Below are 22117 nucleotides of genomic sequence, written 5' to 3'. Positions count from 1 at the left end.
GAAGGAGTATACTTAAATTGTCCCTTCCTGAGACATAGACCAATAAAAAAACATCATAGTCCCAAGGTTTTGGTCATGAAAAGAGGTTTGCCAACAGGGGTTCAAATTTTGTCCCATGTTGGCTAATTTGTTCATCCCACATGGGTAGCTTATATTTAGTCTTTTCCTGCCCAGAATCCAGACCAAACAAGGCTCTAATCTCAGGGTTTGTCAGTGAAGGTATGGTTAGTTTTCTTTCCGAGGGGAAGGTAAAGATATCAGGGAGGGGAACAACTTCTGATCCCTTGCTGATCACAATACTTTATATCAGTTCTGAATTCCATCCTAAGCTTTAACTTCAACAGAAAAGAATTTCAACATGAATAAATACAGATTAGTGTTTCTGCAAGAGAATGAAATGGTCATACTTTTACAGCCAAACATAATATTGGCTAAGAATATCAACACTGATGTATCAGTGTATTTCCAATCTAACTTGCAACCGTGCTTGCTCTGTGCATCTCCAGAGCATAACACACCAGTTGCATCAAATTACATGGTAAATTGGTGAGATGGGCAAGTGTTCAGTAGGATCCATGAAACACATATTTACATTTGACCCAATTAATCCTGTTCTCCACTGGGGATAGAAGCTGCTATTTGAATGTAATTAATTGTGAAGCATTCTGTAATGATGTTGTCCAAATGACATTGTGCAAAACCAAATTGTATTAAATAGACTGTTGAAACCTCATGCTGTTTCAAGGTCTGAAAATCTTAATGGGTTCCAGTAAAATCCAGTTTTTATAGTACTTCTAGAAAAGTGTTGAAGTACATTATTTATCTCTTTCTCTCACACTTTTTTTTTTTTTTTTCTTTTTAAACTAGACTGTAATTCCTTTTTAAAGGTAATAATCATTACTTATAGCAAACTGATTGCTCAGGGACAGTTACTGGCATTTTTAGTTTGATGTAATGATCAGAGATATTAATTTCATTTGACCCACTGCTAGAGATAAATTATGTTTAGCGTAAACATGGTGATCTGTATTTGGGTACTTCTCACAAATGGCTTTTTGTTGTTTGTTTTTTATCGTCTTTTCAGTAACACTAATCTCTCATCTTGCAGAAAAGAAGTAACTGTCCAGCTAGGAGAGGGTGGTAGGAAATGAAACTTTTTTTGCTACTGCTCGAGGAAGGGTCTAGGAAGAGATACAGTGGAAGGTACAAATAGTCTGAGTGCTTGCTGTCTGCCCAAAATCCTCATCCATTTCAAACCAGAAGCATTTGAAGCATTTGAAAACTCCTTACCAAGTCCTGCCAAAGATCACTAAGAATTTACCCATTCATTCTCTGCTACTGGGATGTTCTCATGACATTTCAGAGATGGCACAGCCCTTGTTGTGCCCACCCAACACTTCTTTACTTTCAAGATTAATGCCAAGAAAGACTGCTGGTGTTCTTGGTGTTCTTATTGGTAAGCTTGGTTTTCCAGTGTTTGGCTTTGTTTATCTGGCATACTGAATGCCAGAATGTTTTTAGCTCTTAGATTAACAGATTGGAAAGGTCAGGAAAGGCTGCTGTGATTACCTAAACATGTGGACCAACAGAAGTCCAGAATTGTAGCTTTGAATTTCTGCATCAAGCCTGGAACTTTTATTTGAGGGGTTGCATAGCTCTTTGAATCATTAAAATTCTATCCTGTATGTATAATTTTGAAAACACACAAACACCATGTCTGCATTTGTATGTACACATATACAATTCACTTGCTTAAATGTAGCTATTCTGCCACTGTGCCAAGGTTTTAAATTCTCTATGATATCATCACACAAATCCAAGGAGGCGGGAAGTCTTCGATTTCACCTCACTCTCTTCACCTTGCTGTCTGTAAAGTTTTCTGAAGTGATCCCTTCTGCTAGTCACATGGAAGTTCTCTGCCTACAACTGGCTTGTTTGTTTTCTGTTCAGCCTTCCCAGGCTGGCTGGTTACAGAGACTTGCCTTTGGGTGCTCTGTAATCTTCATCTGTCAAATGAATAGCTAATTAAGAGTGGAGATCACAAACTGTGTTCATTAGGGATTATCTGAGTTGCACAACTGTGAGCTCTTAAACTTCATTCAGGAAAGCAAGTTGTGTGTTTCCTCTTCAGCCTCACATCAGTAGCTGCATTGAGATAGCCCTGACACTCTCTAGCACAAACTCTCCAAGACCTACATTTAGCTACCTTCTGTTAAATTACGCTAGCTTTCTTTATCACAGACAAAAGCTGTACAGTAGATTTGACTGAAAAAAACTAAAGTATGGCCTCATTCATGGTCTTCAGGTCCAATATTATTGAGGTCTAATACTATTTTTTTTAACTGTTTTGTACCTAATTACATTAATTAGGTTGTAAATGTGTGCTACCATGTGTCTAATTGCATATGCAATGAAGGTGCTAACAATGAATAAGTATTCCACACAAACTGCATCAGTATTTTCTGTAGCCCTCCTGAGGCTTTCGCAGAATAAAATTGCCTTTCTTCAAGTTTTGCAAGTTCTTGTCCTATCTTTTACAGAGAGACAGCGGCAAATTAGGCAGCTATTCAACTGCTGCTTTTTTATTAGACCATAAAGTCCGATAATACTCTAGCAGACAGGTCCTTCCACAGGCATTTGTATATGTAAGTGCTTGTGTCTAAAGGGAAAAAGCAGAGGTGGCATAACATACTTTAGATATTATTCTCCCTTTCATTGTAATTCCTGCACAGGTCACTGGATCTCATTTGTGCCTGTCTACCTTGTAATTGCCAGTTTTCCCCAGGCTCTCATATGCTGGTATGTCCTGTCATGCCTGGGCTTCAGGTTGCCTGAGTTTATTCATTTTAGTTCTATCTCTAAGCCTATTAACATGCGTCTCACTCTATCCAGGGAGCCTCACCAGCATTACTAGTAATGATTTCCCACACAAAACTAACATGTATTTGTTGATTCTTATTTTTTTTCTCTGTTACTTACTTTCTTCAAAAGTATCATAGCTTACGGATTGCTTTTGTTTGTTTGTTTTGTTTCTTCTCAGCCCTGGCCTACCAAAGTTAGCTTAGTTGCTCACCCAACCCAGTTTTCAAATCTGCTTTTCAGCTTTTCAGCCTAGTCAATGTGTTCTTCATTGTAGCACTTGTTTTCAGCTTACCCTATCAACTTGGCAATAGTCAAGCCTCTTACAATGTTATAAAAAAAATCTGTTTTCTGAGTAAGGGTAGAAATAATAGATCTTTATAACAGATGAGGGAGCTATTTAGCAAACAGCTGCTTCTCTTCACTGTGGCAAGATCCACAAGATAACCACAGAAAGGCATCTTATGTTAGGACATGCTCTGTCTAATGCAGGGTGCTTTCTGTGATTGCTGCTGAAGGAGAAGGCCCTGAGGTCAATGCGGAAGGAGGACATGCCCTCAGTACTTCTTCTTGGGCCCTAGGACTTTACAACTCAAAGTCTTTCTAAGCCAGAGGAGGTATTTTTGTGATGAGTAGCCTTTACTATTTATGGATAGAGCAATCAGTTCAATTGTGATGATTTATCAATTATTAAAACACTTTTCGTAAACTTGCTATGAGTTGTTAGTATTAGCTCCTCAGCTTTTGTGCAACTAGAAGTACGTGTGGCCATTGGAACAGCCAGGATTGTGTGGACTGAAAAGGGCACTGGCACTGGAGAAATAACTTTTTTGAGGCTAATGAAGAAGTAAGAATAACCAAAGCTACATATTAGATGAAAGGCAATAGGATTACTAATGGTTTTGCAAATTGCAATGCATATTTAGAGGATACAGTTAGTATTTGTAATTAACAAAATAATGCAGAGTTTGGTTTGGTTTGCCTGTAAGAGAACGGAGCCAAAAGAAAAAGGAGAAGCACTAATTATATGAGGCATATTCTGTATTTGCATTTTCTTCCTTGCTCTGATATATTTGTGTTCATAAAACAATACAAACAAGAGCAGGAACAATTTTAGCATACTTGAGGAATTCAGCGTAAGCCGTGGCTCATCTCACCATTCCACTTTTCTCAGATGGTGGTTGGTGAGCTATTAGTGGTCCTTAGTCCATTCAAGGATGGAAGAAAATGCAATGGGGAAAACAGAATTGTATGCTCCCATAATTAAAAAATATATATCATGAAACACTAAGTCACGTCTGTTGTACCATGTCTTTATCTTTTAAGTTGGCTTCAGATCCTACAGAAAAACAAATCAATTAGCTAGTTGTTATAATTCTTTTTTTTTTTTTTTATGTTTTTGAGCACTGTCATTTTGCTCCTTATTTTAGAGATGTCCTAGATTTGTCTATCATGAGCTGTAGCAGAGTCAGTTCTGTATTTGTCACTAATGAGCTGGTCTTTTATTATTCTGCCCTTACTGTTACCTGTGCTGGATACTCACATTGTGAGATATTAATGTACGTTTTCATAGGAACCATGTAGGAGTGTGAGAGAGAATAATACAAATTCCAAGGAGGGTATTTTTTTGCAGGCATAAAAAATGATGTCTTGCTTTCTAACTGTAAATACTCTTTTTTTCCCCAAGTTTGTACAAAGGATGTATTTCCCAAAATACAGAGAGCTCATTTAAGATGCTGTGGTTCTTTTATTACTTCCAGATACTGGGGGTTGGGGTTGCTTGTGTTGTCTGTCTCTTATTAGCTTTTTGATCTTTGTTCATTTTCCCTTGTGGCTTATATTGCGTTATCTTGTTGCAGAAATAACCTGTTGGAATTTTTTTTTACTGACAAGTGTGGACCAATGATTTCTCACCCTTCTCTCTTCAGTTACTTCTTCCCCCTTTTTTATGCTGAGTTATCCTGTGGGTATTTGTATAGCTGCAGTTGAATATCTGACTTGTAGCATGACATGATATTTTCATTGCTGGATTTGATGCTAACAGTTGTTATTTCTCAAATATTTTTCCCACACCATGTGCTGCTAACAGATGACTTTACTGCACATGGCATCTCAGCCAGTGCTCTCAGTCTCACTTTTCCCCTGTCACAGCTGTGTGTTCTTTGCTGCCTAACCCAACTCTCATGAGTCTGTCAAATATCTCCTTCAGCTATAAAACATGAACTAGCTCACCTGTAGGAGAGGTACTATCCATCAGAGTGAAAGTAGAAAGAACATTTTTGGGGTGTAGCGTTCCTTGCCTCTTGTGCAAGCTCTGGGCTGTCTTTGCCTAAGATAGACACCTGTAATCTCAAGGTGGGTCACTCCTGACTGATTGGCAGGACATGTTGCAGTGTGAAGGTTGGCCTTTCCTTCCCCACAAGTTCTCCCTTCTTGTCTTCCACATGAAAGTCAAGATCTCTTAGGAACTGGCACCAGATTTGTATGAACTCAGGGATCTCTTCTGCCAGTAACATATGAAGTAAAGAGGCTTAGACTTTAGCCTCTTTGCATGTTTAAAGCATTACAATGTAGAGATGGTTGTGTGGGCTGGCCAGTTATTGATTCCACTTATTGTTTAACTACACACACAGAATTGGAGGATGGTAGAGGACAGGAGCAAGAGAATCATAGAATCATAGAATCACCAAGGTTGGAAAAGACCTAAAAGATCACCCAGTCCAACCGTTCACCTATTCCCAATAGCTCCCACTAAACCATGTCCCTCAACACAACATCCAGCCTTTCCTTGAACACCCCCAGGGTCGGTCATTCCACCACCTCCCTGGGCAGTCTATTCCAGTGCCTGACCACCTTTCCTGAAAAGTAATACTTCCTCATGTCCAGCCTGAATCTCCCCTGCCGTAGCTTGAAACCATTCCCCCTGGTCCTATCACTAATGACATGAGAGAAGAAGCCGACCCCCAGCTCACTACAACCTCCCTTCAGGAAGTTATAGAGAGCAATAAGGTCTCCCCTGAGCCTCCTCTTCTCCAGGCTGAACATTCCCAGCTCCTTCAGCCTCTCCTCATATGGCCTGTGTTCCAGACCCCTCACCAGCTTTGTTGCCCTCCTTTGAACACGTTCCAGGGCCTCAATATCTTTCTTGCAGTGAGGGGCCCAAAACTGGACACAGTACTCAAGGTGCGGCCTCACTAGTGCTGAATATAGGGGAACAATCACCTCTCTGCTCCTGCTTGCAACGCTGTTTCTGATGCAAGCCAGGATGCCATTGGCCTTCTTGGCCACCTGGGCACACTGTCGGCTCATGTTCAGCTGAGCATCAATCCAGGTCCATCCCCCAGGTCCATTTCCTCTACACAGTCCTCCAGCCACACCGCCCCAAGCCTGTAGCGTCGCCTGGGGTTGTTGTACTGGGACCCCAAGGTCCCCTGGGGAGACAACGTAATTCCAGAGAGACACCACAGTCCCTCCCAGCTCTCCAAAATCTCCCAGAAACAACCACATCCCCAAGGTCCCCAGGGCCTCCAAGGTTTCCCAGTGGGGGTTCTCGAGGACCAGCTGGCACAGGCAGAACCAGGCAGGATGCTGGGAGATTTACAGTGGCTGAAAATATTAATCAGCGCTTTTAAATAGTTCCTTCTGTAATGTGCCTGATACATCAGGCAGGAGTTTAAAAGAGATTTGTGAGGGATTGTTCCTCGGGGAGACTGTGAGCTGAATTATATCTCTTGGTGAATGTGCTGACCTGTAAGTGAGTATTTCTGATTTACACCCTGTAATTCTCCTTGACTCACAAGCTCTCCTGGAACAAAGGTCAGTAAAAAAGACTCTGAACAATTATTTACCCTTCTGGACAGGAATAACAATAGGTTCTTTCTGTCCCCAAGGCTCTGCGCTTCCCCTTTCCTCATCAATAGCACAGCTGCAGATGTGCTGCTGAAATACAGCTACACAAGTTTATATGTTGTAACGTGTGCTGATCTCCTGCTGAGCTGTCTGCTCTCTGAGCCTCTGCTCTCATCTTTTCCTATTCCAGAGAACTGCCCTTCATCCTCCAGCCCTTGTAGAGGTCAGTCCTAATTTTAAGATCTGCCTGGACTGAGAAAACAATTTTTCAACACACTCATGTAGAGCCAAAATTAGCCCAATACTTATTTTGAGATATATAAAACTAATAGATGTGTGATACAGTCTCAAAACAACCTGCCTGTGCAATTAGTTCAGTGATCAGACATTTAAAAACTGTGGCAGAAGAGCAGAGCTATGGATTAAGATGCACAACAGTTTCCTTTATTGAATAGAAAAGCATGCAGAATTTTAATTACAATCAGGAGATTGTATATTTACTGCAAGTGCTCATGTGGATTGCTAACGGGTTTTGACAGAGAAGAACCACACAAGCCAAGACTTGAAAACTGGCAGGAAGGCATACAGTAAGTGTTTAATTTGGGGCTCTGCAATAGAACATGCGTCTGAGATGAATATGTGACAAGAGGGGAGTATTGGATTTCTGCATGAGGAGGTGACAAGCCAAACAGCAGCTATATATTATCTGTGATGGTGGAAAGATCACATCATTTGCAACCTTTGAAGCAAGAGGAAAACTGAACACAACATCATCTTGTAATGATCTAAGAGAAAGCTGTCTCTCCTTTTTTAATTCCTGGTTATATATAGCTGTTCGAGAGGGCCCCACTAAACAGAAAATGGAACGTGATCAAGGGCAGTCCAGTGAGTCAATTTACTAATACCATAGATTATTATCCCAAATACATTGTACCAGCAGCACAAACAGTAATGAAGCCTCGTTTATTTCTTTGCCTGTAAATTAAAATGAAGATGTGATTGTAATTACCACACCCCAGATACATGAGTCAGATTCTCTTAATCATCCAAAACAAATAGCCTTATTTTTTATACTGATGTTTATTTTAGGAGCCATTCCAAGACTGGCAAGCTGAAACCATCTATTTAAATGCAGCAAACACATTTAGAATATCCTCTACACAGATTTCCCCTCAGGAGGTGCTTCAGTAGTCTCATTCTTTGAAATATTTTCTTCCCTCAAATCCAGAGAGGGGTAACTCAGCCCTTCATCTGATGATATCATTCATAATGATGTCATGCAGTGACACTACATATGAGCAAGCTCCTGGATCTTCAGTAAACTATCCTACCACAATGCTGATGAAGACTTGTAGAGACCCCCAATAGCCATTGAACAGAGCATGCATGGCTCAGCTTTCTGTCTTCCCATGCTTCAGTGTGTCAGTAGCCAAGTTTGAGGAGAAGGATGTTTCCGGTGTTGTGCAGGCTTGGTCTTGTTCTATAGGCCATGGTCTTGTTCTATATTTTCTTTCCTTTCCAAATTATGGGGAGAACATGTATTGTAGGTGTGTTTATGATGTTGTAAGAGAAGGTGGTATTTTCTATAAAGATAAATTGAATGACAGCTGAAGAGAAGGCACAGTTAAACTTTCTTGTATAGCAAAATTTCCTCTCCACAGGAGAGGTTCATTTTAATATATTATTTGTAATACAGCTGAAAAACAGTGTTCTTCTATTGTCCTGGTGTCCAGACTCCAGATGGAAGTCTGACCACCTTTCAGTCTGTCATATATTCTCAAAATTCTAGTCAGACATGAATGAACAATAATTCAGGGAAATAACACCTGAATCGCAGGACACTTTTTATCAGAGATATTCTTTTGTTTTTTTTAAAAAAAGAACATAATCAGTGTTAATGATTTCTAAACTATTTTCTCTAAAAAGAGAGTGGAGAGTAATTGGAGATTTACAAGTATGAACTGTTTGCTAAAGATAAATCACGAAGTCCAAATATTACTTTTCTGTTGAGTATTTTTTCCTGTAGGTGGTGTGTAAATTGATTTAGAAATTAGCACAGTGCTATAAATTTAGCACATATAAGGAGAAGCAGATTGTACTGCTGTGATTGGACTTGTCATTGGAGTACTCTAGAGCATGCCAAATCTCTAATCTATTGCTATATGAACACTTTTCCTCGTTATTGATTTTTCTGTAGGCTGGAACAACATGTAGAATGCACAAATGATAACTCTCTTTGCTGAACATTAAACCAAGAATGAAAGGAAAATCTCACTTTTGGATTTTGCTGAAATTATTATATTCATTTTCTGAAGCCTCCATTTGATTCCTGTTGCAAGCCCTAGACATACAGAACAAAGGCACAGAAAGCTCCTTGTGACAACTTGCTCAGTGATTTCCAGGTTTCCACACTGGTATCACAGCTTGTGCATCGTGAACAGGAGGATAAATGCATAGTGATACATTACAAAATACTTTGTGGTACTGGAATCTCTCTGAGCAATTAGAAGCTCTGTGTATATATATATATATAGGGGGAAGTAAGCTATTTTTAAAAAGTAAACCATTTCCTGATTGTTCTTAAAAGGTCGAATAAAACCTCTCAGGTCAGAAGTGGTGTTGGCAAGGTTGAGCTCTATTTTAATGATTTGTCTTTTCTCTCAAGGAAGAGAATTTATTTGTAGAGCCCAGAAAGCTCTGCAGAGGCCAGAGCAGACAGGGGTTGAGGAAGGAACCGAATGTTGCAAGTAGAAGGTGGAGGTCACATGTTTGGAAATCAGCAAGGATGAAAGCATCAGAGAGAAACTAGGCAGGAGCAGAACCAGGAATTAATGATTCAAAATTTACAGTAGAAAAAAGTGGAAAAGGAATCACAGAGAACTGACAGCTGTAGGAGGAAGGAGACAACCTGAGATTGGCTATAAAAATAATTTCCTTAATTGATTTGTTTGTATTTCTCACTAGAGGTTTTAAGACACCAGCCATGTTTTCAGTTCAGAGGACAAACAAGTCAGGTTGATGTTCACTCGTTGAGAATGAGCCACCATGTTGCTTGATCCTGGCAGAGCATTCCTACCTGGTATTCACAAGCCTGCTGGAGGTCCAGTGAGGTAGAAACCTGTGTTGCCTTTGTCTGCGGGGTCTCCTGCATCGCTTTGTGCTCTGACTAAGGGGCACATTTTCTGTGCAAAACCCTTCCTCCCCCAGGTGTTAGCCCTTGAAGCTGATATTGAAAGTAGCATCTTGATATCAAGTGGCCATAGTCTCTTAAAGTGAGTCCCGACCTCTTCAGTACACCCAAAGATAGGCATTGGAAACACTGATTTAGAATTTATTGCTCAGAACACATAGAAGATGAAGCATGCAATATACACATCTGGGGAAGGCTGCTGAAATAACAGGTTTTAGTGATTCCGTTTGTTTCTTTGTCTTTGAAAAGTGATGTTATTGTTGTATTCTTTCTTCTAGTTAAATTAATGGGGCACTTCATGCATGTTTCTTAGTCATCTTGAGCAAGACTTGAGTTCAGATGAACAACTGAGATCCTCTCCCAAGGATACCTTTTCCTCAGACTATAGTAATTCTGCCACATTTCATCTGCCATCACCTTTTATATACTGTTATATATCTACTATTTTAGCTTATCTTTTAATCAGTTTTGCCAAGCAATAAAAGTCCACAACTAGGCAATCTATTGCTTAGCTACCGGTCTGGGCAGATGGTCTTTCTGGAGAGGTGCCAGCATCCCACCAGTGAGCCTGTTCATGGCAGAGAATTGGGAAGGTTTAATGACCCTTGGTTGTGTATCCTGTATCTTTGCTTCTGAGGACCACAGTCACATTTGAAGGGGAAGCTAGTAGAAAAGTTTGCAAAATGGAGGCTGTAGCTTGAGAAATGCTCTGGTGAGAGCTCCTAACTTTAAGCTGGAAAATATCAACCTTAGCTATGTGCATTTCTTACTAATAGATTCCTTTAGCCAATGCAAAAGGCATTAGAGTACTAAATTAAGTAGAATGCACACATGCATTTATATGTACTCATACCAATAAAATGTGTGCATATATATGTAATTCTGTGCTTAATACAGCAGAAGAAAAACTACCTACCTCATTTTAAATGAAATCTTATTTCCCTTCTGTTGGATGAATATTTCCAATGGCCTTGTAGGATTTGGGGATTTATTACTAACCAGATGAGGAAAAAATAAACCATCTGTGTAAAGATTGGACTATCAAGTTGTTACAGTATTGAATGCCATTGATTTTTACCTCATGATGAATGGTTTTTTTGCTGTGAATAAATAAATAATATCAGACCTTTGTAGAATAACCCTTGAAGAGGAAAATCAAAATGAAACTATGAAAGTGGATTTGTGAAGCAAATTTCTAATATATTCAAACAGTCAAGATGTTTCTAAGACGCAGCAATTTAATTTCAGTAACAAAGTCTGGAGTGCAGGTAGCTGGCAAGTGCTTTGTTTAACCCAGTCACGCTTCTGAGCTATGTGAAAACAGCTAGAGAAATGCAGATTGCAATCTTGGCTAACAAGAACAAAATTATATGCAAATCCAGGATGGATAATTTGTGTAATGGAAGATAAGAAAAGAAAACCCACCCCAAAAACATTTATTATTAGGAGCCTATGCTAAGAACTGATAACCAGGAAAGGAAGGCATTGATTTATCAGTTGGTTTGTCTTCTCAGCGAAAAAAAAATAACAAAACTTATAAAATTTGCATGTGAACATTTCAAGATGATGCAGATATTCCTAACTAATTTTAGCTACAGAATTTAAATTATTAATATAATTTGCAATATTTAATTTGTTTTGTGTGGTATTTGCATAAATTAAATGCAAGAAATCTGTCTGAGAAAGCACTAGCAATCCCTCCAAGTGTTTGCTGAGGCTTGTGCTGGTCGCAAAGGGCTCATAGGAAAGAATGCATCCACAGAAAGAGAAAGAAGGCCTCTTTTCTTGTCTTTCCCCATCTTTCCCCATCTTTCCTCTTCCCTTTCCCTTTCTATTTCCTTTACCTTTTACTTTTTTCCTTCCTGTTACTCTTATCCACCTCATGCAGGGCTGCAGAAAGAGCCTCTCCTCCCCTTTCCTCCGCACATTTCTGCAGGTGCTTCCCACTCTAAGCATACGCCAAGTGAGATGCTGCTGCTAACCCTCAGTCATGGGCACAGGCAGCAGTACTTTGTCTCTAACACCAACCCAGGCAGGAAGGGTGGAGCACGCTGTCCCTGCTGCAGGCTGGCTGTTTGCCTGCCTGCAAAAACTGGGGAGCTGGGGGAATTGAAACCAAAGCCTGAAGAAGTCACTAGTGCTCCATTTTGTTCTGGAGGGCAACCTGCATAAATCAGATCACTTAAGAGTCATTTCTAGGCCTTGTACACAGATATACATTTGTTTATTTTTTCCTTTTTCTTTCTTAATCTCAGCTGTTCAATAAATAACACACTGAGATGCTGAGGTCAGGGCACAGGGGTGCTCTAAAAAAAGTAATTTTAAAAGTATTTCAGCTGAGGCAGTCAGCAGTGAGAAATTTCCCAGAAGTGTAATAGAAACCATCATCTTCCCCCCAGAAAATTTAAATCTGCTTGGAGAAAAGCACCAGGAAAGCCTCAGGGGAAACTCCTGGGGAAGCAGGCACTCAGGTACCCCCAGCCCACAGCTGGGGGATGTCAACTCAGCTCTCCTGTGTGCTGTGGTAGGAAAAGCAATGGCTGCTCGGTGCTTCTTTTCTCCCCGCTTCCCATCCAACACTCCTCGTGCTTTCCCCCACCCACAGCTCCCTACTGCCCTCCCTCCTGTGCTTTGATGGGGCTGTCTCACAGCTGGGTAAAATGTCAGAGTAGCCTCACATTTGAGCTCTGGCTTTGCAGTTTACTCAGCCTTGCTCATTGACAGGGTGACAAACTGGTTGCCCTGTATCCACCAGCCTTCTGGTCAAAGCAGATTATCCTAAAATCTAGGTCATTACTATGCATTTGTCTGATGTAAAACAGACTGATGTGACATTCCCACTGCTGAACCGGTCAGCCTTTGCTGTCGTTAGAAGGGGACTGGCAGGAGAGCTAACTTAAAGCAGCCTTCAAATGCCACTGTCCTCAGAGGATTTAATATGCAGGTTGTACAACACAAAGCACTGAGTCTGTACACTGCCATTTAAAAATCAGGGAAACCGAGGCACAGTTTTTCTGTTAGGAATACCTCTGCTCTTATTTAGGAGCTATAATTCTCTATCGCAACATCTATGATGCTTTGCGAAACAGCAGTTCCTCTAATTCTCCCTCCCTTCCTCACAATTAAAATATTAATCATATTATATATAAAACATGAAGTTGAATAAGAAATTTATATTAACTTCATTTACACAATTGAGAGAAACAAGTCTTGCTTTACCAAAAAAGAAGGAAAATCTTTTTTTTTTTTTTAATAATAAACTTATCATCCTTACTGACTGAATAATCTCAATTATTAAAGAATTTCTTGAAAAACTTAAATACCACTTACAGATATTCCAAGGCAGGAAAATATTTTTGCTCCGCAGCATGTTTAAGTTATGTTACTCTTTCAGCTGGATAATGTTCAGGGCAAAGCCACATTAACTACCATTTCATTATTCTATTAACAACAGTTCACTTGCTGTTCTTACAGAAAGAGTAAGTAAATCAGTCATGCTTCATAGATTCTTCTGCTCTTTATTGGAGATACGAGGTATGATTAGGCACAGTTTTCTAAAACAAACCTAAATTTGTCAATTGGAAACCTTTACTGAAGACAATGACCAATTTCTCTTCCATTAATTAAAATGATGCCAATTACTATGAAATGCCTATTTTACTTAGATTTTATAAGGCACAAGTGTCCAAATGAGAGAAAAAAGAAACCTCGCTGAACAGGAAAAATAGGTATTAAGAGAGAGAAAAAGGGCTGCCACTGTGATAGCCACCATTATGGCACAGAATGCTGATGGGGCAACATCACTGTAGACCATTTATGTTTTTGATGAAACACATAGATGAATATTTAGGAAAAAAGTGTTCTTAGGGCAAATTTTGGGCTCTGTTTGATCTGTACTTTGGGCAGGATTGAGGTGAGAAAGTGACAGTTTTACATCACTTTCTGCTTCTCTGTTGTCTGGAGGAGAGGAAACAGCATTGGCATAGGTGAACTGAGATCATGCAGTTTTAAGGAAGGAACAAACCAGAGAAATCTGTCGATGACAGCTTTACTACCAAATGCCAGCAGAACTTGCTCCATCCTTATTTCCCACCATACCCTCTGAAGAACTGCAGCACATAGATTTGCTATGGGAATGTCATCTCTACATCAGCAAGAGTTAGCCTGAAGGCACAACCATGTGAAGAGAAGAAAAATGACACTCAAAGTACTACAAATTAGTGGAAATGCGGGACATTTCAACACTATCTCCAGCTCCCAGTATGTTACTAAGAGATGGAAGATCTGAATTCTAAGCCATGTTATACAGGGTGAAAATGAGTGGCTTCTCTTCCGGAAGTGGCCAGGCATGGATGTTTAGAAAAGTTGTATTTCAAAGCTCCATACAAAATCCAGAAGGTCTTTTCTATCTTCTGAAAATAAGCAATTGAGGATGTACTTTTGCATGAACTAAGGTTATATATTCAATATCCACACGTTAGCCTATAATTAGTGAATCTTTGCCATTGTCCTGTTTTCATCCCCTGAAACATTTCACACATTGATTTATGCAGGTAAATGAAAGACCGTTTCCTCTGAAAAATAAATTCTCCCTTTCTCCTTCATTGTGTCATTGTATTCCTATTTCCTGCACAGGAGAGAAAGAAAGAAAATAAAAGAAATACATTTACCTATTCATTTTCTCTCCATTTATTAATTTTCACAGTGATTTTATGACTTCTGTGATTATCCTCCATCTCTAAAGCACAGTTTTTCTGTGCTGAAGAGACCTCAACTACTTTGCATCTCCTCATGCATAAAAAGTCTTTTATCATTATTGCTGCTCCTCCTGGCACTTTGTCTAATTCTGTCATGTCTTTCCTTTTTTTGGATGACCAGAAATGCTCCTCATTTTTAAAGACTGGCCGCAACATGGGTGGATGAAGTGGCAAAGATTTTCTGATTTGTTTGCTTGTTATCTGACTTCCACTTAGCAGTGGACTGATGTTTTCATTCACCTCTGTGGTAATTCCCACAGTAATCACCCGAGAAGGAACCAATTTTCTGAGCATATTACTGTCTATGTCTAAAAGGGTTTTTTGCAATGCACTTTAGCTTGCACTTTATCTACTACAATTTTGTTACATAGTCACTAAGTATTAGATATCTTTCTGTTTGGTTGATATTTGTCCATTCTGAATAGCCTTTTTTTTCCAGCCACCTTTACTTGGGGACCTTTTCCTCAGATTATTTTAAAATCTCTTCCATATTCCCAGCTCTAGTGCAGATGCTTAGGAGAACCTCTCCAGAAAATTCCTCAGTTATAAAACTGATCTTTTACTTCCAGACTCTGTTATTGCTTTTTAATGGTTAATCCATGAAAGGACCTTCCTTCTTGTCTCCTGACAACTTAGTTTTGTTAGAGTCTTATGTGGGAACCAACAAGGATTTGAAAACCCAGCCATGCTTCTCAGTTGAACTATTTTCCTCCACATGCTCACTGAGTCCTGAGAGCTGAATTCATGTAAGCAAGACTGTCTTTGCAAAACCATCCTATAAATTTTGTAAGGTGCTGAGAGATGAGAGGTGTTAGAAAATCATAAAGATTATCTAGGAACAAATTCTCCAAAGTTATCTTGCTGTCTGATTTCTGTTGATTCCATTTTGTGTTCAAGTCTAAATTTATTGTGGTTTTCTAACTTTGTGCTTATGAATGCCAAAAGGAAACTTTCCCTGATGCTTTCTATACCTAAAATTAATCTTCTAAGTCCTTGAAATTTGATTAAACTAGATAGTCATTTAAATTGTTTGCCCACCATATGTTGCAAAAAGAGTAGCAAAATTAAAAGAATAAATCACATCAGAAAGTTAAATACACTGTTTGAAGCCAGCCTCTCTCTCATTTTCCTCATTGTTAAAATGAGTCAGTGCTAACAATATTTAAAAGTGGTCTGGACAAAGAACATTGTAGAGAAAGTGATGCATACAAGGCAGGGAATTGGCTGATTGTCTAAACTGTTTTTTTCCCATTCTTGATTGCTTTGGCCTGAATTTGATGGTATGAATTACACTCCGGTCATGATGGAGTAGAAATTAAAGATTTACAAAAATGGAAGATGAATAGGAAAACCTTATCAAACCCTAGATTTAGATGTTGTCAATTGTAAAGCCAAGGCAAAAGAATCTAGTGCCATCACATTGCAGAGCAAATGAAAACGATTAAATTTATAAAAGGAAATTAACAATTTGGGGAAAAAAAAATTCTATCTTGAGGAAAATTGTTTAAAGGCAACATCTAAATATGTTCAGTATAACACCATAAGATAATACACATAACCCTATTTCGGAAACTAGGTGGTGTTGAAAATGTGTTTGTAGGAAGCATTTGCCCTATTCCCAGGAAATGTTATTAGCTTTTCAGAAGATAATTATAATATACTCAGGAATGTGAACATCTGAGAGAAAAATAGTAAAAGAACCTTTTCATTTTACTATTTATTTATCTATTGTTTTTCATCCAACTTGTGACTCTTTTCCCCAGGTCTTTATCAAGGGCAGATTGAGTTGTGGGTATGTATTATGCAAGACTATTTCACATTCCTTTAGAAGGATTAAGTAAGTCAATTTAATAGCTGGGATTCTGCCACTCTGGTTTCAGTGGCTTCTAACCACTCTTTGATTTCAGTTTCAAAATCTGTAAAAACACAAATAACCCAGAATTGAAGCAAGCAAGATCCTGTTTTGTTTAAAATGAATGTTGTATGTGTATCGACTGATGAAAACAAAGATAGAAATGTTTGCAATGAAGTTTGCACTTTTACCAGTGACTAAGCCAGTGAAAAATACAAACAGAAGACTGTCTTCAGATGAGACTACACAGTGGGGTATTTGAGACTGTGGAAACTGAATATGATCTTGGGAATGAAGAGCGATTCTGTATCCATGTTACCTGAGGTAGTATGCCCAGTAGTTCCCCAAGCCTCTAGGCAAAAGAAGGCTGTTAAGGGAAAGCGCCTGAGGTCAATTCTTCATCTCACACACTAAAACATGGAAAAAAAAAAGGTTCTCTTTGTCAAAGAAACTAAGCTTGGTATCCTATTTCCTCGACTCCTCCCAAAAATGTTTTATGTATGACAGAATATTGGAAGATACTCGGAAATGTCACATTATAGCTTTGCAGTAATAAAAAGTGCTTTAAGTATACTCTCTTTAACCATATTTGTATTGCTAAAATAAACCACATTGGGTATTTAATTGTTCCTGGGGCCATGAGGTATCACCACATGGCTAATGACCACAGTACGTAGTGCTAGGTTTCAGTGGAGAAGTTATATTTTGGAGAAAAGTTGCCCATTTTGTCCACACCAGAGTGAGAAAACCTTAAGCAGCATGGACCCTGAGGTTCCAGTGCTAGGGTTTATTCCATCTCTCTTTCTTTGAGCAGCAGAGAGGAAGTCTTTCATTCCTTCCTGCTTTGTTTTGGGTGGAGCAGGTTCAAGGGCTTGGGGGACCGACAGAACATACATCTCACTCCAATAGTACTGGAAACATATCCTCCTCACTACATTGAGGTCTTTCAGGTTATGCCTGGTCAGATGGGAGAGCCCTGATGGTATCAGGCGTTGTCAGTGAGAATGCAGATGCTAGCAATGCTTAGAGGGCTAACAAGTGTCAGACTGCAAAGCCACTTCAACACCTGGAGGGCCCTACTGTTGAAAACTATGAGATGGGGATGGAGCTGAGGGCCACCAGCTGTGCTTTGTAAGGGCTGTGGTTTTACTTGCTTACAGAAGGACATAAATCACAGAATCACAGCATGTTTGAGGTTGGAAGGGACATCTGGAGATCTTCTCATCCAACCCCCTGCTCAAGAGGAGTCTAGGTGCTACTAGTACCAATTTTCTGTTGGAAAAAAGTAGCCGAGTGGAAACTCAGGACTATTTCCTTCATTAGTTATTTAGGCTTTGTAATGAATTTTTCTGGTAAACATAAAAGCTACTGATATGCACACTTTTTGCAACCAGCAAACACCAGCATGTTGGGAGAGTAGGTACAAGCTGATTCAAACTTTCATCAGGGAGAAGGAAATTGAAATCTGCTCAAGCAGAAAAAGCAGCTGAGCACACACTCCTCATATCCCAGAAGAATACTGTACCTCTTGTATCCAATGTAAATTGGCATCTATGAAAGTCCTAAATAGAAAGGTAGCATGGGGAAACTTTCCTCTGGATTTTAAGAGGCAGAACTGATACAGTCAACCGTCTGCTGGGAGGAAATGTAGGGCTCTGAATACTGTTGGGAAACAGATGGCTTTTTACTACTAAAGGTTTTATGCTGAAGAACTGGTAGCATACAATTTAAAGGTAATTTTCCCTAATCTTAGATGGCTTCTCACTAGGGTTACAATAATGTAAGCTCAAAAATAGGGCTGTAATATTGAAGATGAACTGCTCAACCCCTCAAAATAAAGCTGTGGTTCAGCAGGCGTGGAAGTCTGGCTTTCCAAATCCTGCATGAGGTTCAGTATATTTTACTTCCCCCCATAGGTCCCTCACTAGTAACAGAAATTAAACTTTAAAAAAGGTGAATAAAGTACATATGGTAACACAGCTGCTCAAAATCTGTTATCTTTTTAATCACCTTTCATCTCCTGGGTGTGCATTTTATCCTTCAAATTCAGTAAAAAGGGAAAGTGCAGTGAAGGCAGCTCCCTGTATTTTTGGAGGACGTTGTGGTGGTGTTGAATCATGTAAGAGAAGTCTTGCATAAATCTATCCAGAACTTAGGTATCAGTGGCTTTATCTTTAGAATAGTCTATATATTTATAAGCATCTAGACAAGCAGAATTTGGGGTTTTTCACAGAGGAACTGCAAACTGTATATAGATATAATTGAAATAAGAGAAGTCTAAACTTCTTTTTCTTAATGATGGTGGTCTTCGGAGATGAAAGAGATATGAATCCTGGATAGGTGCTCAAACAGCCTTACCGTAATGCACCTGTTCATGGGTAAACTGTAGAATAGTCTTCAGCCTGAAGTGACAAGGTCTCAAAAGCACTGTTTATTGCTTATTCTCCTTCCATAAGCACTCAATTCACCTCAAAGTGAATTGAAAAATATCCTCATTTGATATTTTTGGATCTCACCTCTGGTTATTCTCATTTGCATGTTAGCTCTGAGGTACGGAGAGCAAACCTGATGATATAGCTAAATCCAGTGCTATAGACAAGAAGAGAGAAAAGTGAAATTATTGAAAGCAGTGCTGCTATGAAGGAGCAATTATTTACATCCTGGTTTGGAGTAAATTGTTGTGAATCCCTATCCCAAATTCAGCAAACATGCTCTTTATTCAGTATATTACAGCTCTGATGTTTTTTTCTTGCACTCTCTTATTCTCTGTTACAATCAGAAGGTTGTGGGTTAGTGAGAAATATGAGGGAGTATTCCAAGTGAGTGAGCTGCTTGTGATCTCAAGAAGAGGTCATTTAAATTCAACAATGAAGTATTTGTCAGTGAAGGAGAAAGTGTTTAGGGCATGCTGCCGGATGCCAAAATAAAAAAGAATAAAACCGGTTTTGTTTCCTTTATGGAGGGCTTCAAGTGGCTGTTAACTCTTATATTACTGTGTTATCAGACAGGAGATGTGACTGTGAGATTTTACCAGCATAAACAGCCTCAGACTTTTCATCATACAGTCATGATGATGAAGTTAAGTGCTAGATACTCATCTTTCTAAAACCAATTATTACGTATTTAGACAAGAGAAAGAAAGGAGTTCTGCAAGGTGGTTCTATGTTAGCTTGCAGTATTGCACCTAACTTCCTGTTACCTCTAAATCCAAGCATTCAGTGTCCTTCCAAGTATTGATTCTCAGAGCATTCCTATGAGCATGGGGGATGATATGATCAATCCTTGTTTTGTAGATCTGGGACAGAAGTGCAAGACTGCAGTTAGACTGGCCAAAGATATTCTCTTCCATGAGCTTTGGCCCCTGGATGCCCAGACCATTCAAATCAACACTGCCAGAGCAGACACCCTGCTGCCAACATAACTAGGTCTGCTTGCTGCAGCAAGTCCAAGGAAATGAGGAATCTGTGAAGTCATGGGGCTGAGATACAACTGGCTACTCATTCGACTTGGTTGGCTTGGTCACAGAGAAAAGCTCAGGTTCACAAACATTGGCAGTCTCCTTATTTCCTTGCCTTATTGCTTGAGCTTTAATTACTTGTCTTTTAAACCTGTATTTTGTATTAATCAGCTGTTTTACTTAGGTGCTTTGGAGGGGTGCATCTCAACTTCTCAAGTGTATGGCATGCTTGACAGACAGGTGATTGTGTCTCTCATTTGTCTTCTTTCTCTCCCAGGAAGATGAGGTTGCTCGTGACAGTCGATTCAATTTCAGTGGCTATGGCATGGGTCACTGTCTCCAAGTCAAAGACGGCGCAGCAGTCAAGGCTACTCCACCAAACCCACCTCCAGCACCACCAAAGGATTCAGATTCCATCAAAAAGAAGTTTGTTGACCGTGCAAAAAGGATTGATACAATATCCCGTGCTGCATTCCCACTCGCCTTCCTCATTTTCAACATCTTTTACTGGATTACATACAAAATTATACGGCATGAGGACATTCATAAGAAGTAGGAAACTGGTGTGCCAGGATTTGTCAGCCAAAGTGAACCACATGTAAATAAACAATGAAATGTCTCTGTTATTTGGATAAAGGGTTTCTTTTTCCCCTCAGGACTCTGAAGAGAAAATGAAAAAGGAAAAGAATTATAGAAGGAAAAGTGATTGCATGAAACAATATACCTGAGACCAGTCAATAAGAGTTCCCCTTATGTACTGTCAGTGTTCTTCTGCCAGATTCAGCATTGACCAGACATCTGTAAAAGGGGCCAAATTTTACTCAACTTTATCACCAAGATATTATTGCTTGAAACAAAAGAGAATCAGAAAACAAACAGTACTCCTAAAACATCTACCAAGAGACTGTGGTGGCTACAGTGCAGTGAGTTATAAGAGGACCAAACTTTTTCAGGATAATGTTGCCTTTCTATTTGAAACAAGTCTACTGAGCTACATTCCATGACCATGTCTGTAGTTAGTGGTTTCACCAAGGAGTCCTTTTGTGGGTGGTAAATTATTTCTACTGACAAAGGAGAGGAAAAACAAAAACAAACAGATTTATACTTTACTATCCTTGTGGGTGTGCATTTTAATATTATCTTGCTTTACTAGAATTGTAATTTTGGGGTTGAACTTGTGTGTTGTGTAATTTATTTGATAGTTGACACTCCAAAACCAGTGAAACTGCCCAGTTTATTTTTGCTGGAAAACAGTGCACTTACTTCATTTTATTTCTGCTAATTTTACATGCAACTTGAGGTGCCAAATTGTATTTTACCTATTGTGCTACCCTGTACCACACTACGTAGTAAGAACTTGGTTCCTCAAAGGTGTAGCTCAGTTTAGCATTGAGTTTCTATTATTGCTCTCATTGTAGCTGCGATCAATAGCTCTATAGGTAAACACAACTTGTTTACAGACTTCTAATTTATATCTTTACTCAAAGTGGCTATCATTTTAAATATCATAATTAACCTAAGAATTTTAAAACTGTACTGTGATTTTCAGAACCTGTTACCTTTTGGTGCCGGATCTGCATTATTCAAATCCTTGCTACATGTTTTAAAGTAGAAAATAAAACTTAAAAAAAAAAAAAAAAAGATGGTATTTTTGCTTACACAGAAGAAGACAACCTGTAACATAAAATGAATCAAACGTTAAAATTTTACACTTGCTGTAAAAGGGTTTATTAAGAAAAATAAAAGGTATTTGTTCAATTCCAATAAAGCTAAATGTGCTACTATCATTTCCTATGCTCTTTTCTTCATTTGCAATAGAGCTGTTCTCACCAGGGCCCAGCTCTTCCACTGTTCCACTGCTCTGTCAAGAACAAGATGATCAAAAGCAATCTTCTGCTGATCTGGTCTACTGTGCCTAATTTTGTATCAATCCTACAGTAAAAGAAATGCTGATGTCCCTGGGAGGATGTCAACGAACGTCTCAAAAGTGCAGCTAGAATGTGACATATTCCACAAGTCATGCAAGGCTGAGTCCAACCTGAGCAGCTTCCACCAGCTGTACCTCTTATAACTAGGGAGGGAATCTAGAGGTCTTGACACTCTAATTCCCAAGCAGTTATGTAAATTTATGACAGAAAGCCAAAGTTGTATAC

The 22117-nt window shown here is 39.2% G+C and overlaps 1 protein-coding gene across 3 annotated transcripts in view; it reads left to right on the top strand.

Annotated features, from left to right (window-relative positions):
* GLRA2 (glycine receptor alpha 2) overlaps positions 1 to 21686 on the top strand; it is a 128857-nt gene extending 107171 nt beyond the window's left edge. For all 3 annotated transcript variants that reach the window (XM_048933390.1, XM_048933389.1, XM_048933391.1), the window contains one exon: positions 20242 to 21686. In XM_048933390.1, coding sequence (XP_048789347.1) covers positions 20242 to 20520 — 279 coding nt within the window. In that variant the 3' untranslated portion in view covers positions 20521 to 21686. The remainder of the gene's footprint in view (positions 1 to 20241) is intronic.
* The last annotated feature ends 431 nt before the right edge of the window (positions 21687 to 22117 follow it).

Source organism: Lagopus muta, chromosome 1 (genome assembly GCF_023343835.1).
Source record: "Lagopus muta isolate bLagMut1 chromosome 1, bLagMut1 primary, whole genome shotgun sequence".
In the NCBI taxonomy this organism is placed as follows: domain Eukaryota; kingdom Metazoa; phylum Chordata; class Aves; order Galliformes; family Phasianidae; genus Lagopus; species Lagopus muta.
The sequence above is the reverse complement of the archived record's forward strand: the minus strand, read 5'-3'. Positions and strand labels throughout refer to the sequence as shown.